This window comes from Candoia aspera, chromosome 4 (genome assembly GCF_035149785.1).
Source record: "Candoia aspera isolate rCanAsp1 chromosome 4, rCanAsp1.hap2, whole genome shotgun sequence".
Lineage (NCBI taxonomy): Eukaryota > Metazoa > Chordata > Lepidosauria > Squamata > Boidae > Candoia > Candoia aspera.
In genome coordinates, this window is record NC_086156.1 from 19,438,173 (window position 1) to 19,458,011 (window position 19,839).

The following is a 19,839-nucleotide window of genomic DNA, read 5'->3' on the forward strand; positions in this document are numbered from 1 at the left end:
GAATGATTGAATTTTTGCTATGCACTACTAAGCTATAAATCAGTGTTTCTGAGGGCAGCATGCTGGCTGGGGAATTCTGGGAGTTGAAGCCCACACACCTTCAAGTTGCCAAGGTTGAGATATCCTGCTATAAATAATAGATTATGAACCATAGCTGTTGGGTTCACACTACACTCTAATTCAAAACCATTACTGTATGGTTAGCAGTATTACCTGAAACAGGCCACTGAGTTCTTCCTGAGGGTTGGACTTATGATTGCAACCTTAATCAGCTGTTTACTTGACTAACTGGATAGAAAAAAATGATAAACCTCTTCAATATTTCGCGGTCGGCTCTGAAGATGGAAGTCCTCATCCCCCTGTCCCAAGGAGGGGAGGGAAAGCAGGACTCAACGTCGGGCAAAGAGAACGGGGGTGAGGACTTCACTTTCCCTGCCGCGCACGCCCTGGACCGCTGCGCATGCTCCCATCGAGGAAACGCGCGTGTCGGCTGGCTCTAGCCTTACAACTCCGCGCTGGGAGCTATGCGTCTGCTTGGGGGAGGGAGGCGGGGCGCTCTGATACAGAGAAGGCCGGGGGAGGGGGAGGGGGAGGGGGAGGGGGAGGGGGAGGGGCAACGACGGCCCCCCCCCGCCAGAGGCTCGAGGGCGGGACCTGCGAGGGGAAGAGAGAGCGCGGGGCCCTTCTAGCGAGCGGCGCGAGCACCCGGGCCAGGATGCTCTTGGTATCGCCCTGCGGGGGCAGCAGCAGCAGCAGCAGCAGTTGCAGCAGCCGCCGCCGCCGCCGCGCCAAGGACTAGCCCGTCGCTTCGCTCCTGCCGCAGCCGCGCTACCGCTCGACGTGCCGCCCGAGAGCCAGCCAGCCAGCCAGCAGCGCTGCCTGGCTCCGCTGGCCCCTCCTTTCCCGCCGTCTCTTCCTTTTCCTCCCCTGCCCGTGGCGGCTCCGGGGCGCTGAGCCTCGCCGTCCTCTTTCTCCCCTTCCTCCTGGGTTGCTCCTCGGCGGCTCCCATGGCGGCCCCGGGGAATATCGTGTCCGTTATGGCGAGTAAGACCAAGACCAAGAAGAAGCACTTCGTGGCCCAGAAAGTCAAGCTCTTCCGGGCCAGCGACCCGCTGCTCAGCGTCCTCATGTGGGGGGTGAACCATTCGGTAAGAGACGCCGCTGCCGCGCAGATGACTCCGGGGGGCGGGAAAGCCTCGCCTGGCTGCAGCTTCCCCTCCAGCCCGGCGCCCTCCCGGCGCACCGGGCTGTAGCCGCTCCACCAGCCCCTGCTAGCTGGCGGCTGGGCACGATGGGATCTGTAGTGCCCCGCCTGTGGAGAGCGCCGGATCGGGAGGAGGATTCCGTTCCTCTGTTTCTGCAGAGGTGGTGTCGCCTGCCTCAGTTTCCCTTCTGGCATAGGAAAGGTGTGATGGGGGTTGGCGTAGCCCTCACCTTCTAAGTAACAGCCGCTGTCCTGTGTCTGCAACTCCCTCCCCCCAACCTTGCAGGGCCATCTTGCTCTTTTCACCCCTCGGATTCTGGCTAAGCCGGAGGAGTTCGGAAGTAGCGGTGCTCCATAACTGGATTGGTGTAGTTGGTTGAGAGAGGATGCAAAATTTCATTCTGGGAAACAGATGCTCTTCTGCAGCAAGGGTAGATATTCCCTTGGCTCCACAAGTGCACAGCCATGTTTCCCTTGGGATGGCAACAGCTGTGGGTGTGCAGTCTCCCTTTGTTTTTCTGTTTTTGTGTGTGGCTGTATCTTTGCAAAGCCTTCAGTGTGTATAACATTGTCAGTATTTCAGTACTTGGTAAGATAAGCAATTCTTCTTCAAGCAAGGGCTAAATACCAGCTGCTGGAATATTTCCTTTACTGTTTGCCTGAAAACACTCAAAGATGACTCTTCATAATGTTAGATAGAAATTAGCCTGTTTGGACAAATTAACTGTTTTGTGTGCAATTTCTTCTTGGCAGTCTTCACGCAGAGATACTGGGGTGCAAACCCAGAGCAGATGTCACTTATATACATAGATAATTTGTTGTGACTGGTGATAGACAGCAACATGATTGAGCGTCTACTTGCCTAATGTTTTTGGTACCCTCCATATTTGGATGTGTTTTCCTGAGCATTGGTAAAAAGCAATCAACAACAACACAGAAAACAGTGCAGAGGAAATGGGAAACTTTCTTCATTTTAATTCCCAGTACATTCGGTGGATCATGTAATTGGAAAGCAGAGCAGTAAGCAATGTCTGGGATAAAATAGTGCCATGTAGAGAAGCTGTTGGCAATGTGCTGCCTTGGACTGCTGCAGTGTCCTGTTTCTGAGCTGGGAATAACAGTTCATTTAACTATGCAGTATTAAGCTAGTCAGATCAGGGAAAAAAGAAATGCACAACGTAGTTGATGGTAGAGAAATATAAGTGAAAATAACATGAATTTGATAATGATCAAACTCTTCTGATCTAAGCTGTTAGAAGTGAGGGAATGGTGATGGTTTAGAAAGTGAAAGTGTGTCTTATTGTATAAGAATTATATCTACCTGGTTAGGGGAAGTGATACTGCAGCTATACTGTATGAGTGTGTGTGGGTCTGTAGGTCCAGAGGGGTGGTGAAGATTGGTTCTGTGTTGAAGGTTATGGCATCTGGGCCAGTTCTTGTGAACTTTTGAAATTTGCTTCCTTTTTTATTCAGCACCAGAATTAACATCTCATGAAAGAAAAAAAAGCTGCTTAAAGCAACAGCTAATAGAGTAGAGGTCTTACGTTTTCTTATTTCCCTTAAGTAGTATAGTCTGACTTTAACAAGAATTTGCCTTATTGAACATGTCCACCTGTATTAGCTGCAGCATCTTCCAGCAGAAGCAAAATTTGGCTGCTTGATTATCCTAAAACCTGTTAATTCACGGTCTTCTTTTTCCTGGAAAGCTTGTCATATGCCCTGCTATCTCTATATGTATGAGTGAGTGCAGATCAATTCATTGAATGCTTATATGGAAAATGCCCAGGCGTGATTAACCTTCATATGAAAGTGCAATTCTGAACATAAAGCTGCCTTAACTTTAGGAAATATGGCAACTTTCACATATATTTATGACTTCTCAGAGTCTAGGCTAAACTGTTGTATGGTAGCCAGTTAGTGGTTTTGTGACTAATCGTGTAATGCTATCCATAAAATACGATGGATAATCTATTTTGTGCAGAGGTAAAAGTGTCTGTGCACATATTTTCGCATACCACAAATAGATGTGGAGGTTTGAGGAAGTTAGCTAATTCAGCCCCTGCATTCTAAAGTAGATATTTTCTTACTTCTCAGAAGACTATCTTCCTGTAATACAGATAGAAGATTTACAGAAATAAAGAGCAGGATAACAATTAACCCTTTCAAATTCATTGCCATCGTATAAACAGACCTTTCCATCTTGATTTCCTCAAAGTTACATGATATTAGTTTGTACTGTGCTCTGCTGAAAGCAATAACAAGATTTTTTTATGAAAAAAGGATATCTGCATGAAAACTTTCCATTAAGTCTGTATTTTTTATATCTTCAAGAGAAGAGAGCAGATCCGGAGGCTGCCTTCAGATAATTGATTGTATAAACAGGTGTCTATAATAGTACATGTCATAAGTTGCTTATAATGTAACATTGATACTGTTCTGCAAGATAGAAGTTGTTACAGTAGATTATCATCCTACAGGATATGGGTAAATTAAAATTTTATTACAAGGTTTCCAGCAAGTTACTTAACACTGTGCCAAGTTACATAGGACATCTGCGAGAAAATTATTATTTTATACAGTATCTTCAGTTTTCAATTTAAATCAGTGAAAGGAAACTCAACTCATAATTCAGACAACAGTGTTAGAACAATTAGAACTTGAGTATGTTGAATTGTCAAAATACAGCCCTAAAGCTAAACCTTGGAAGATACCTTTTTTCTGATTTCACTGTCAATAATTACCTTTAATAAGAAAAAGAGCCATAAGAAAAAGAGGCAAAAGTTCCATTTTAACCTCAGTTAAATTCAGCTGTTCAAGGTAGCATGTTCATTTGACAAATAATTATTTTCTCAACGGTTCTACGTGTTTCAGGCTACAGCTCCTGTAAATCTTGCCATTGATTATATGCTGACTGGAATTGATGGGAGCTGAAGGCCCAAACATCTTGGATATTTGATTACAAGGTTGTGCAAAGGCATTATGACAGTGTTATTCCCTTTCTTGTTCAGCTTGTTACACTTTTTTTTACATTGCTGCATGTTCAGTTGGCTACCTTGTACTGTACAATCCTGAATTCTACTTTTTGTTCTGCCACCAATAGCTCAGGCAGCACAAATGTATTACAGATTTTTCAACCCTAATATTCATCACTTCATACCTTCTTGTATTGAAATGCCTTTGTATGACTTCCTAGTCACCTGTCATTTTGCGTTATCCTAAATATTTCATCTCTGTCAAATCACTGGCATCTCACCTCAAATGAACCAATGAAAACGCAAATGTGAACTATTTGGGGCTCCACTTTTCTTCCCCTCCACTAAGAGAACTGACCACTTATTCGTCCTTTCTGCTTCTTTATTGCTCTTTTAGAGGACTTGACCTTTTAGTGTGGAATTACTAAGTGTATTCATGAGTCTTTGTCAAACCTCTCAGAAATTTGTTAGCAAGACATGAGTTTTCTGGCAACTCTGAACATGATTTCCACAAAATCTACCCAACAATTGCTTCGCATTGTATAAATTAGCTTCTGGATAATTAGGTATATATCCCCCATTCTCTTTAAGTGTGAGGATTCACATCAAACTAGGACACATTAATGCATTAAGCATTTAAGTGTCAATCATAGGCATATCATACCATGCAATTTTGATTTGGTGTCTGAGTTTCCCGAAGAATTAAGTGTAGGGAAAAACAAAACTTTACTGTGTCAGTGACTGAAAAACTGAATGTTGACTATGGGTGTTCATAAAAAAAGCAAGTGAATTATTTACTTGATAATAGTACATTTTCTGCTGATTTCCTGCATCTTCAGTATCTATTCAGAGCATTTTGAGATAAAATAGCATAATACAGTCCAGTTACAGAATGTACAACAACCGCTGAGCTAAAATAAGTAAAAACACAGTATCCTAAAGCAATTAATATTGACTCAGTCAGTGGATATTTAGTTGTCTCTAAGTTTTTAAAATGCAAATTAGCTTTTGTGTAATCATTCAGGCAACCTTTACTTTATTAGATTGCTCTCCTTATCTAGAAAATTAGGGCTACCAGATTTGGGCAATAAAAATCCAGCCAAGCATCATGTGACTTTCGCATTCCAGATCTAGCAGTCCTATAATAAATAAAAATGTGTCCTCAAGTTACATTTTAAAAGTTTAAATGAACAAATGTGTATTCATTCACCTTAGATCTAATATTCAAGAAAAAAATCAAAATCAGTGGTAAGGCTTCTTCTAAAAATATCAGTACTGCTGTTAATCAAATATAGATCTGCAAAGGAAACCCCAAAGACTTGTCAGTGCTCTGCCATGGAATCCAAGAATATATTTTCCAGTTCTGTGGTCCATTATTGATAAAATAAGAATTCTGAATTTAGAGGCAAGCTATTTCAGGTTAAGCAGTCTGGTTTTGAAGCTGATAGTACAATGGGAAACTTGAATTAATACCTTGTACCGAATGCTTAAACTGGCAGTATTTTCCCATCATTAGTGTGATTGTAGGATAATAAAGGCGGGATAGAAAATGAAAGAAAGAAAGAAAGGCAGAATAGGCCACCTGAATGTTTCTAAATCCTGATTCTTTTGTATAAACCAGACCCATTCTTCTTAGTAAGACACATTAAAAGCTGTCAAGCATTTTGTTATTTTATAAAAATAAACCTTATTCCTGAAGCATAAATGTATTGATTTTTGAACTACAAACTGACCCACAAGAGAAAAAGGACATCTAAAATGGATGGTAGCAAAGTCATAGAACAACTTCCTCTGTATTGTGTAGAACAGGATAAATTAAAATCTCATTTACTTCAGGGAGGTCATTATTCTCTCTTTGCCCCCTGATGCCAAGCTTATTTGAAAAGAACAAATATTTCATCCTAATAGTTTATAGGAATGGTTGTAATTCAGAATTCTCTGATACAGTGCCCTCCAGATGTGTTGGGCAGATGTATTTTATTTTATTTATTAAAGAGATTTATGTGGCCGCCCAACTCACTCAAAGTGGCTTACAAAAATAAAACCCCAAATACAAAACCCACTAGACCCCCACCCCCCAATGTAACTCTAATAACACCAGTAAGCATACCGAAGTAGATTATTAGGCTGGCCATCTTTATAGATTAAATTTGGAATGTACTGAATTCTAGTCATTTAGTCATTATGGAAAATGTTGCTTAAGTTTCACTTTGATGTATTTCTTTTGGAAACCAATATAGGTAAATCATAAACTGTATCTTAAAATAAGGCAGAACTGAGCTGCAAAAAAGCCATTTTCAAATATTAAATAATAAGATTTTGAAGAGGATTGTAAAGGAAATATAAAAACTTGCTTTGGAGAATTGTGCATCTCCTGTATCTACAAAAAATTGTACTGCAGGAAAAATTGAGGGCTGAAGACTTAATGGACATGATATATCACAATGATATATTCCCAAAGCTTAATCTGTGCACAAGCAGATAGTTTTTCTTTATTATTAACATGCAATATTTGCTGATTCTGTTATTTAGTTGTGTCCTGAAAAGACATTGTGTGTTCCAGGGAATGTCTGTCCACAGAGACACGTGATTACCTTCAAGAAACCAATACGATGGGAAAGCCTTTTGTTCTGTAGGATGAAGTATGTTAAAGTTGCATTTTCTTCCCCAGCAAAAATAAAAACAAAAACAGCAATTGTAAGTGCAGTTCTCTCAGATAAATGAGATATTAAAGCTATATAAGTCTTTTAAATACATAAATTTAAATACATGTATGAATATGTATATTTTCTGGGAATACATTCAATATTAAAGTGAACTCTCTGCTCAGAAATGTAAACCTTGCATTATTTTGTTCAGAGTGTGAGAAATGTTTACGTTTCTCCCTTTAAATTAAAGGGAGTTCATTTTAATATTGAACGTATAGTGTGCTGACCACACATGCATGGCCCACTGCAGCTAATCAATGTATTGTCACGCTTCCTGAATTTTTAAAAAACACTGAGTATAGTTCTCTGATTCATAGTAAGTTGTACTTGCTTCAAGTAATGGAAGTTTTTAGGCATTATAAGAAAAGTACTTGCAAGCAAGAAGTCATCATGTTGCCTGTAGATGATTTCGGTGAAAATATAAGAAACTCCATGCTTTTTCCTACACATAAGTGTTTTCTGTAGAGAAAATGTGTAAGTATTTGAGATTGTCAGGAGCAGTGGTCTTCATCTCTGACTTTGGGTCTGAAGGCAAAGGAAATCCAATGCATACAAATCCATGAATAATGAATTGTCAGTACTTTTTGCCAAAGCATATAGCAAATTACTTGGGTTACCCTAAAACAGCAAATGTCTAAATTTAATGAATGGATATAGAAGAAAGCACAGTGCCATCTTTGCTTTCATTTGTCATTTAACTGAGAGTAGGGTCAGAGTTGGCTCCTCCTATTGATCAGAGACTTATAGAAAGTAACATGATACCAGATGTGTGTTTCCACTCTCCTCTGTCCTGTTTCTAAATGGTAGAATGTTTGTTCTAATTGTTTTGTATATACATAAAACCTTGTCTGACCTGTAGGCAGAAAACTTACTGTGTTGCATCCAGTTTTTCTTTCAGCCAGGATTGTGCAACACCTATCAGCTTGAGGGCTGCACTAGACATCGCTTGATGTGGCATATTGAGAGTCATACTCCAGCAGCAGAGGGCCAGAACTCTGGCTCAGTTTATGATGAGTTAAGGCTTTTTAAGGTAAAATAGGTACCGTAAATCTACTCAACCCCCTTCAAGAATGGGAAAAACTGGGCATAAGTTTTTGGCCCCACCTATTCCAGTATTGCCTTGAGGATAGTCCTGGACCATGCAGGGCTTGTAGACCACATCTTTTGAAGCTGTGTCCTAAGCAATAGAGATGCTGAAAAAAGCATTCATGTTCTACTTTTGCTGATCTGACTTCTTTGTTTCATATTTCTGTCTGTTCTCTGAGGTGCATGTTTTTGGAGATGCTTGATTATGTACAGCTCATTATTTAATTCACAGCTGCCAGCATTTGCTGTCACTTGCTTCAAAGCCCTATGTTCATGTTACATGGTCCTAAAGAGAGTTTTATCAGGATTTTACAACTATGGCAGGAACAATAAACCTTTCCCAGAATGAATGAATTAGAATGAGCCAGGTAGGACTTAAAGAGTCAATGCCAGTTTGCCGAAGAGCTGTGCTGTCACTATCGGAAGGTCAAGATCTTGGCAGATTCTGCATTTACTATAATACTGCATTATACTTCCTTAAAATATATCTACCTGTTTTCCCTCTTTCTTTGTATTTGAGTGAGAGGAGAAACAGTAGAAGAACCACATTTTGTCTAGTAATTTGATCAATGTGTGAAAAAAGCTGGGCTCTAGAATTTTAAAAAGAATAATTAGTTTGTCTTAAACAGTCTGAAACACAAATTTTGTTGATAAACTTCAGCCATTGCCTCAAATGTTAGGATACATCTGTCTTTCTCATTTTGGGCATCCAGTTCAGTGTGTGTAGCAAATTCTGGGTATTCTCTTCTGTTGAAGAGTCTGAGTAATACACAGTTTAATGGCAAGATAATCTTAAGTGTTCTCTTTTGTGTGATCTTATGAAGCTGATAACATTTTCATCACTTTGTGGTGCTCAGATTTATTCTTCGATGAAATGACAAAAACAGGACTTTTGTATTTTTGTCTCTGTTTCTTGTGGAAAGGATATGTAATTGTCATCTCCTGTATGTCAGTACACTGAATATCCTTTCAAACTGGTCGGATGCAGGCAACAGTATTTTGGCTTGCAAAGTATTCTCTAGATTAGAGAACCAAGCTTACATAGAATAATGGGATTATGCTTGGGGGAATAGTGGGTTTAGGTTGCAGTTGTAACGTATGACATACTGTCCAAAATGTGCCAAAACTGTGCTCTCCTTACCAATATCAAGGAGTGCAATGTGTGGCACAAGTATGAGTAAAACTGATAACCTATTTCTTCTGTATATTATTAAAAAGCATTTCTTGAAACCCTTGATTGACTGAAGTTGTACAGAAAAAGCAACTGAGCCATTCAGAAATTCAGGGAGGAATGAGAATGGTGACTAGAGAGCATCTGCTTAGAGAAAGATCTGTTTGTTTCAAATACATGATGTAAACATACGTCTATTCATGGGACACATGGTAAAGAAATTAATCATTATAAAAGCACGATTGATTTGTGTAAGATGAAATATTTAGATAATTAGTGAAGGATACAAGGGCAACGAGGTTCTGAATGTGGGACATATTTTTGGTAGTGTCAGGACTGGATGATAGGAGAAAGTGGATTTAGAAGAAAAGGAAAAGTGAAAGACATAACATGAAAGTAGAATGACTGCAGGAAGAGAATGTACAAGTCCCATATAAAAATTATTAGAAGATAATTTTCCAACAGAATGAATGGGAAGTGGATATAAGGAGGGAAAATGTGGAAGCTGCATGGAATAGAGCAAAAAGAATTAGGTTACAGAGTGTGACAGAATGGATGCTTGGTGGAATGATGAAGTGGAAGTGGCTGTGGATGACAAAAAAAGGTACATAAGAGAATGATTACTGCAAAATGTGAGGATGAATAAAATGTTGATACACAGGAAAAATAGTTATGACAGTTATAATAATTGAAAACAAAGGATGATTAAGAGAGGCAAAGAAAATGCAGAGCAATTTTCATGGAAATACAAAAAAATGGAAGTGAATGAAGAGATCTAAAGAAGGAGCTTCCAGCAGAGTGAATCAGTGAAATCATTTGGGATGGAGCTGAAATGAGGGATTGCTGGAAGGAACATTTTAGACATTTATATAAGAATGATATATATTTTCCTAGCTTTATTCCCGTGCTATGGCAGGGTCCGCTTGTCGGCATATCCATCTCCATTTATATAAGAATGATAATGAGTGGAATTGAAATGAACACAATAAATGTTATAGTTCAAGAAAAATGATGAAGAGGAAGTGATAAATGCTATGGAGAAGTTGAAAAGTAGTAAGGCTACAGGTGCAGATGATGCAGCTGGGGAAATGTTGAAGTGTGAAGTGGCTTTGCAACTTGTTTAACATAGGTAACAACTGCATCTGTATCCAGCAATTGGAAGAATGCTGTTATTGTTCTCCTATATAAAGAAGAAACTAACATGAATGAATACAAACACTGCAGCGAATTAAATGTGCCTGGAAAGGGTTTTGGCAGAATTCTGATCCAAAGGGTACCATAGGTGACAATGAGCAAAATTTGGGAAATGCAGTGTGGGTTTATGCTGGGCAGGTAGTGTCTGGACCACATTTTTGCTCTTCAGCACATCATTGAGAAATGGTGAATGTGAGAGTGATTTTTTTTTCCCTTTTGTGTGATAAAGTGAATAGGTTTGGTATATGATAGAAGTAAAGGATGCATGGGAATAATAGCAATGTTTCGTGAAAAATTCAACTTCAAACAGGAAGTAAGACAAGAATGTGTGATATCCCCTTGATTGTTTAATGAATTTATGGATAAAAGAATAAGAAATTAGTGTGGTAAAGTTAGACATGCTTTGTTTGGTGACATGAATAGCTGTATTTTTGTATGTCAATCATACCTTTGTGTTGACTGAAAATCCAAATGATTTGCCATAGGGTTACTGTCTGAAAATTAATGTATAAGGATCAAGTAGCAAGGATGGAATGAATTATTGCATTATATATAAATGCCCCAAATTGAGCAAGTTAGTGCATTTTTGTTCCTTGGTGAGAGGTTTACTGAAGATAAAAAAAAGTCTACAGAAAGTGTGTGATATACAAATGCTAATATAAGGGTAGTAGATAGTATGTTGTCTGTTTATTAGGAATAAAGATTTGTTAAATAAAAATGACTGTGTACATGAGTATGCTTCTGCCCATTTTGATTATGTTAGGAGAAACATTAGAGCAAGTTGAAAGTTGAAGAGATTTGGTGTTTGATAGAATAAGAAGATATAGGTCGAGAAGGAATGGAAGTTGAATTAGTGGATTAAATACAAAAGTGAGTGACTAGTATGAAGGCAATGTGTTAAGGTGGTTTGGCCATACAGAGATAATTAATGCAGATTGAATTGTAAAACGAATTGTGAAGGAAGTGAATGCTTTGAGAGGAAAAGGACCAAGAAAGTCACGGTTGGATGAAGTTGATGAAATCCTGAAAAAAGAGAGATGAGAAGTTTAAACAACAAAGGTAGCATATAAATCTGTCAGACTTTGCATCTCTCATGACAGTGAATCTCAGCACTCAAGACACGTTACCCCATATTCAAGAACTGGCTTATAGAAGAAGCTTCACAGACATGATTTGGCTAGATAAGCTGTTTTACTGCAAACAACAGAAATGCAGTTCTGCCTGTTTCAGAATACAGAAATCGGGCCGTATCTATCTGTGCCTGCTCCTTTCCTTCCATCTTTTCAAATCAATGAATTTTGGGGCAGTCTTTTCTTGGCCTTGAGAGTTGGAGGCATATACTCAGTGTCAACTTGCTCTAATGCTTCTCCTGACATAAATGAAGTGGGCAGAAGCATGCTCATGTACACAGCCATTTTTAAATTTCTTTTAACAAATTTTCATTCCTAACGAACAGACAACATGCCATCTACTACCCTTCTACTGGCATACAGTTCTGCCTGGCCTGAGAATCACTGACCCCTCCTTTGTCACCTTCAGCCATTAGTGTATGGACATGATGGAAACAAGAACAGTATGCAAAGAGAGAAAGACGTGGAGAGATATAGTAAATGGTGTTGGTATAAATTAGATTGAGCTGTACAATATTTCCTTTTCTTTTTCTGATCTCATGCTTTTAATTTATTTGGCTTACTATTATTCCTTTTCTTCACTTTGTATAACATTGGTTATCCTGAAGGGAATAGTGTAATAGGCATGTATATGTAATGTAATCCAATATGTAACCCTGAGAACCAGAAGCTTTAATTGATTGGGAAATTTGGTTTCTTCTTACTAGTCTAGATATCATTGGTCTATTATTTACACTGCTAGGTTCCTCTGTGAATTCTGAGACGTAAAAAATTCTTTGATTAAAATTCTTGGATAGAAGCTAGCTAACAGTACCAGAAGCTTGCTTTTATTTCTGTATAGATTCTTCTCAGCCCCAGGTCCTAAGAACCTATCTTGCCAATTAATTAAAAGCACATATTTTGTGCATCTCCTCTCTCTCTGCTATCTTAATGGAGGATATCTTTATTTGAAAAAGGGAAAGAATAATTTAAAAATAGATAAAAATGGAAAAAGAACTGTTCGGGGTTAACCTCTATGCATGTTTTTATTAGTGAATTTTCTAAATATCATCCTTAAACTGCCCTCTAAAAAGGGAAAGTCCACTTCAATGTGATAGGAAGAATATGGAATGTCTTTTACCGCATTGGCTTTTATTCAAAATTGTTTTATGGCAGGGCTAAAAATATATAGAATTCTGTTGTATTTGTTTAACTGTCTTTAGAAATTCTAAACATATTCCTTAAAGCCATTGATGCAGTTGAATGTGTTCTTGGAAATGTTCATGATGTATATTTTTAATGAATGGAGCTATTGGTGTGGCATTCTCTAATCACATTTTACATAATAGAGAATCTTCCCTATAGGCAAAAAGGCAGCGTATAAATTATTTAAATAAATATCCTATTTTTAAAATGTAGTACGTAGTTTAATAAAGTAGAATCACAGGAGCTCTTCTTTATCCAGCTGTGCACAAATATGAGTAGCCCAGAGAGAATAGGCCAGGAAGTTAAAATTTTTCTGCTGAGGGCCACACCAGGAGCCACAAATCTGAGGCTTTGGGGCTGCAAGAGGCCTAGGGCTTCTGTGCAGTGGAGATGTGTGCTGTGTGTGCATGCATTTATGATTGTGTATGTGTCACTTTTCAAAAAAAAAAAAAAAGCTGCTGAAGCAGACTAATACTTGAGTAAGTGCTCCTTGCAAACTTTTTGCCCCATCTTTGGCTTAAAATAAGCTCAGACAGCATACTTTTGGCTTGAAGTTTCAAACTGTGAATCAGTCTACACGTACAAACTGTTGGGCAGAAGAGAGGGTGTATTTCAAAATGATAATACAGATAGCCCTTGTTTAGCAGTTGCCTCATTTAATGACTGTTCACAGTTATGACAGTGATGAAAAAGTAACTTTACGACCAGTCCTCGCATTTACGACATTTGCCGGTCTGTAAAGCAAAGGAAAGCTGAAGTTTGATGATAAGCACAGATGCAATTTCACTTAGCAACCACTTTGCTTAACAACCAAGTTGCCAGTCCCGATTGTGGTTCCTAAATGAGGACTAAGAATGTATAGTTCCTACCAGCAAATATTTCCACATAAACCTCTATGAAAGTTGCTAAGTTCTTTGTTGCTTATTCATTTAGTCGCTTCCGACTCTTCGTGACTTCATGGACCAGCCCACACCAGAACGTCCTGTTGGTCGTCAACACCCCCAGCTCCCCCAGGGACGAGTCCGTCACCTCTAGAATATCTTGCCCTTGGTCGGCCCCTCTTCCTTTTGCCTTCCACTCTCCCTAGCATCAGCATCTTCTCCAGGGTGTCCTGTCTTCTCATTATGTAGCCAAAGTATTTCAGTTTGGCCTTTAATATCATTCCCTCAAGTGAGCAGTCTGGCTTTATTTCCTGGAGGATGGACTGGTTTGATCTTCTTGCAGTCCAAGGCACCCTCAGAATTTTCCTCCAACACCACAGTTCCAAAGCAGCTATCTTCCTTCTCTCAGCCTTCCTTATGGTCCAGCTCTCGCAGCCATATGTTACTACGGGGAACACCATTGCTTTAACTATGCGGACCTTTGTTGTCAGTGTGATGTCTCTGCTCTTAACTATTTTATCGAGATTTGTCATTGCTCTTCTCCCAAGGATTAAGCGTCTTCTGATTTCCTGACTGCAGTCAGCATCTGCAGTAAACTTTGCACCTAGAAATACAAAGTCTTTCACTGCCTCTACGTTTTCTCCCTCTATTTGCCAGTTATCAATCAAGCTGGTTGCCATAATCTTGGTTTTTTTGAGGTTTAGCTGCAAGCCAGCTTTTGCACTTTGCTAAGTTCTGCTCCATTGTAATTGCCATCAGAAGTCAATGGGTTTAAACTTGTTCCAGCCTGGATTAGCTGGCTGCTATTTGGAAATGCTGGTTTTCTAATATCAGCAACTGCCTCTTTCTGTATCACTGTGTTATTATTTTACTCTTTGGATTTATTCATATCCCTTATTTGAGTCTATATGTTTTAAACTTATTCTACTTGCTATGTATGCATTTTTCTTTTTTTAAAATTTGGTTCCTGACTGCAGGTAAAACAAAAATAAACATTATGGCTTGATTCTGACCTGTATCATTTTAGGGAGACTGTGGTTTATCAAGGCCTTAATGAGGAGATAGACAACCTGTGCTCATGTTGGTGAACTGGTCCTCCCATCCTTCTTCATTATTGTTCATGCTGGCTGGGGTTGGTGGGAGTTGGAGGGCCACAAGTTGCTTCACTTTCTCTTGATGGCTAACATACACAGTAGGGATGTGCAAATTACTTGAAATGGATGATTTTTATTCAGGTCCCCAAATTGGTTTCTTGGCCTTTGATGCATCCCATCTGCCTTGGATTTAGGTAAGAAAATCAGTAGGGAAAAGCTGAGTTATCACTTGGAAGGTAAATTCATTTAAATATAGAATTTCAGCTTTCAAAAGTTACAGCTTTAAAGAAGCATTTCAAAGAACTCAATAGTATTTGGATCTGTTCCATGAACTCTGAGTAGCTAGCTAGCAGCTGTTTGGTAAAGGCTTGTCTTGTCAGTGGAGCAGAGTAACCTGATACTCAATCACCTCGTGTTAATGTAGATCAAACATTGTTTCTTTTGCATAAATACATTGTACTTTCTCCATTATGATTACTTGCCTGGTATGAAAATCAAGTAAATGTTTAACTCAGGAAAGGTCTCTTAACTTTATGTTTTAAAGATCTGTGTGCATCTTCAACTTCATATAGTTTGTACTTGTGTGTTTCTGGAAGGATACTGAAGCTGGCTTTTAATTGAGATTAGTTGTGATGTAGTCCTTGGATTTCTTAAAAAAGGGGGTTGAGGGCTGTTTTCTCAGTGCCATTTCCCATATGAATGATACTGGACATTCAATTTGCTCTCTGTGATGGCTTGAGGATCTATAAAATAGCAGATAGGGATCTCAATTTCCCCTCCACTGCCCATTCTTGAGCTTTTAGTGGCAGTTAAGTTGTTTAGGCACTGGCTGTTTGTCAGTGAGCTAGAGAATTCCCAGCCTACCTCAAGACTTGATGGAAAGAATAAGCATTGATGCAAAATACAGGAGTTTGCCATTTTTAGCCAGAGATAGGCACCCTAAAGAGTTTCCAACAAACAATTAAACAAACAGCATTTATGTCTTCATGCTTGTGTGCTACAACAACCCTCATTGGAACTGTTAATCTGTTCTCTGGGGTATTAATAAACATCAAAGCAGGAAATGTTTACTAGATGTTCCTAAAATGTTGCAAGTTAAATCTTTTGGTTAAAATACTTTTGGTGCCAAAACCTTCATATATTAATTTGGGTTGATATTTAACGAAGTGGGCAGTGTGGAATATGACATTCTGAGAAGTTTCTGAAAATGATCTTCTCATGGGAAATTTTCCAGAGTAGGGTAATAATGGTTACTTAAGCACAGTCTTGTTATAAACTGAATTTATGAAATGTTTTTAAGGAGAAGAGACGTATCATTTGGTGACCTTTTACAGGGACATTTATCTATCTTGAAACTGATTTATCACCCATAGATATGGAAAAAATCCTCCCGTCATACAACTTCCCACATGGTTCTTGACAAGCAGTGGCATTTCCAATTCAAGACAAACTGATTTGTGCCTGAAAGCAGTTTCTGACTAGGACTATCCATTTTTTTAAAGCATGGAGTCATGGGTTATTTTTATCATAGATTTCCTCCATTTTACCTTTCCTCTCTCCTCCAACAATATTCCAGTCCAAGAAGATTATCTGAATGTAATATGAATGATGACCACATGGTTTGTTTCCTGTCCTGTGACTATCTAGCAACAATGCAAGAGCTATTCTCCCCACTAGGTGAAACTTGAAGCTCATTTGTTTACCTGCAACCAGTTTTTATTGATAGTGCCATTTGGGAAAAAATGCAATAGGATATAAAATGGTTGCTTTCCAAGAGCAGACATTGCAGCCTCAACAGATAGCAGATGGGAAGCTATCTTAGAATGCTTAAATTCTCTCCTGCTACTGAAATTGATTCATTTGAAAGATTAAATATTTAGCTGGAACAAAAAAGGAATTTTCAGACTTCTTGATTCTTTAGTGGAATGAGTTGAAAATATGTCTGATTATATTGGCAAAAGTAGTGTACAAACCTTGCAGCTCATAAAGGAAGGAAATGAGATGTAACATTGCTCTGTTTATTTAATTTTGCATTCTAGTTTCATGATAATTAAAGAAACTTGCCTTTCTAAAAGGGTTTTGAACTACATCATAAAAGCTGAGATGAAATGGCTAAACAACTTTTTTCACATGGAAAAAAGGCTTTTTAATACATTTCAGAATACCTTAGAAACTGAGTGCTAGGAGGTATGTAAAGTATATTGCTCAAACTATTGATAGTTGTCAGTATTTTAAACTAGGACCCGACTTTTAAAATCTAGAAGAGTATATATACAAAATACAGGCATAGTCATTTTTCAGTGGACTAGTTCAAATGGCTGCACAGATTAAGTGCTATAAGATGATGAAACTCTGGTGTAGATTCTCAATTATTATCCAGACTATAACATGACATAGTTATCTTTCTTAAGGATCATCTTGAATTCCTTACCTTTTCCCCATTTGTAATGTTTAGACTAGAATTGGAATAATCTTGTCTCTCTTTAAAATGGTTTGTCAGTTCATATGTTAGTTGTTTTATGTGGTAATTGAGACCACATAAATATTAATCCAGCTTTTGTATAATTGAGATCTATTTGAAGTTTGGGATCTTTTCCATTTTTCTTACCATATATAAAATTAACAAGAAGCCACACTGCAACCATTATAGTTTAATGCCAAAATAATCAATGGGAATTCCTACAGCATATAATGATTAATTACACATTTAAAAGATTCACAGCATAATACTGCTATATTGACAGTTTTTCAAAGGAGTCTTGTTCTGTTGCATAGAACAATGAAAAGTAGCTTAAATATTACCATCATATAATTATAGTCATTCAAATTTTACTGCATTTCATTAAAATATTAACTTTGGACTTGAAAGGAAACCATGGGTCTATTTTAATATAGAATTTTTCTGCTAATACATCTATCATGAGATACTAAAATTTAAAGACATTTGTATCTGCTTTCCAAGAGGGAAAAAAGTACTGCATCACGGAATGTACAACTCTATTCTAAGATGTATCCATTTGTTTTAGCATTAGTTGCTAAGTGTTTAAGATGCCTCAGTTGAACTGTCCCTTGTATCACTTTTAATTGCAGGATTATAGAATAAAATAATCTAAAAAAGAAAAATGAAAACCTAAAGACTCTTCATTTAAATGAACGTTCATCTAAAATATAAACGTTGGGACCTAGGCAAAATAGGTATTCTCTTAAAATAGGGCAGTGTCTGATATTGAAAGTGTTCCTCTATCTTTGTGAACATTGTGTAAGGGGCTACATATAAACTTGTGTTGCCCCCTAAGCTGACAGTCAGTTCTCAATTGCTGTTTCAGACTGAAGTAATTTTCTCAAATTCTAACTTAGAAATGGGTCTCCAAGCAGAAAGTCTCCAAGCTTTGAGGTCCCCAAGCAGAAGAAAATATAGGGCCAGTGCTTATATGCAGCAAATTTTGGTGAATTCTAGAGTAGTGTTTTTCAAACTTGGCAATTTTAATATCTGTGGACTGTGGAATTCTGGGAGTTGAAGTCCACACATCTTAAACTTGCCAAGTTTGAAAAACGCTGTTCTAGAGCTATGAAAATTATTGCAAAAAATTCCTAGATTTGTCAAATAACAAATTTTGAAATCCATGGGAAGTACCATTCTGTTCATATAATTCAGCAATATTATGGATTCCCCCCCCATCAGATTAAATTGTAGAGTTGTCTTCCGCTTTCTCCCTTTTTATCTGTTTATTTATGAGTCTTTTTTTCAGTCTAGCTGTGAAAGTGAGAACCAGTTTGGTGTAGTGATTAAGACACCAGCCAAGAAAAACAGGAGACCATTTGCATTTTAGTCCCAAAGCCAGCTGGGTGACCTTGGGCCAGTCACACACACACAGCCCTAGGAAGCAGGCAATGGCAAGCCACTTCCAAAAATCTTGCCAAGAAAACTGCAGGGACTAGTCCAGGCAGTCACCAACACTGACTCAAAGGCACATATACACATGCTGAGAATGTATTGGTTGTTGGTATCCTGATGCAAGAACAGTTTCAGCTGATTAGGCAGCTGTGATTCATATCAAAAAGATTCAGAGCAAAGGTTTCTTAACTGGTTCTAACAGCCATAAAAGTTCTGGATCTTCAAACATGTTAAGTCTGCATCGGTTAAAGAAGGGCTATTACAGAGAATCTTTTAAGTGACTTAGGGAGAAAGGCAAGAGGACTTGGAAAATATATAGTCATAGACTCAGTATAGGAATGTCCTATGTTTTTGGAAACATTTTGGGTGCCAGACTTATTTGTAGACTTAGACCTATGGGAAGACATGCAAATGACATGTAACAAAACTGGAATGAAATGAATCCAAAACTGGATTGTTTCATAGGTTGTAATCTGGACATCTCAGACACAGTAAAAAATCCTTTTATATTGTTTTCCTATTAAAAATACATTGTTTTATGTATTGGATGGGATGCTGCTTTGCGTTTTACCCCAACATGTGAATTGGTTTTAACCTGACCTTTAAACTAGTCTATTTTGTTTGCTTGCTTGCTTGTTTTATACCATTAAAACTAGTTTGCAGGTAGAATCAACCAGAAGCAACAGCCCAAAGAATGCATCTACAAAACATGGACTAGGTGATTTGCTTGATTTATCAGACTAAAATATTGGATTTTTTTAAAAAAAAAGAACGTAATTCTTATGCAAATCTATTAATGTTCTGTCTGTATTATAGTTTATTCCCTTTTTTGTCTTTCTGTTGAAAATGTATATAAAGGTAATTATTAAAATGTAAAATGCTCTCAGTGTAGAAAATAAACAACATTATTTAAAATCTGCATATACTTGGGTTGGTGTATGGTATTAACATTTGAGACAAGGGCATTACTTGCTTTAATTGGAAAAAAATAAGAATTAATGCCCTTCATATTGATTGAGTCTAAGCATAAGCCTGTATATCCTGAAAAACACAGAATGAAAATTGCAAGACATGTGTAAGGTGGAAAAGCTATACTATGCTTGCTTTGAAATCATTACTTACAGATTTAAAAGGCTAATAATAATTCCCTTTGTAGCAAGAGTTGTTTCTGAATTTGTTTTGGACAAATGACTGTGAACAGTTCAGGATTATTTTTTTTTAAAGCATTCTGCAGCCTACATTCTTGGGTTGAGGTGATTTTAGCCTAGATGGCTATGATGAGGCACCCACAAGCCATATGCTAAAGCTAGCCATGGCAT

General features: G+C 38.0%; 1 protein-coding gene across 1 annotated transcript in view; it reads left to right on the top strand.

The window, feature by feature from the left end:
* Positions 1–706: 706 nt before the first annotated feature.
* PIP4K2A (phosphatidylinositol-5-phosphate 4-kinase type 2 alpha) overlaps positions 707–19,839 on the top strand; it is a 69,363-nt gene continuing 50,230 nt past the window's right edge. The window contains exon 1 of the mRNA XM_063303528.1: positions 707–1,148. Within this exon, the coding sequence (XP_063159598.1) occupies positions 1,008–1,148 (141 nt within the window). The 5' untranslated portion in view covers positions 707–1,007. The remainder of the gene's footprint in view (positions 1,149–19,839) is intronic.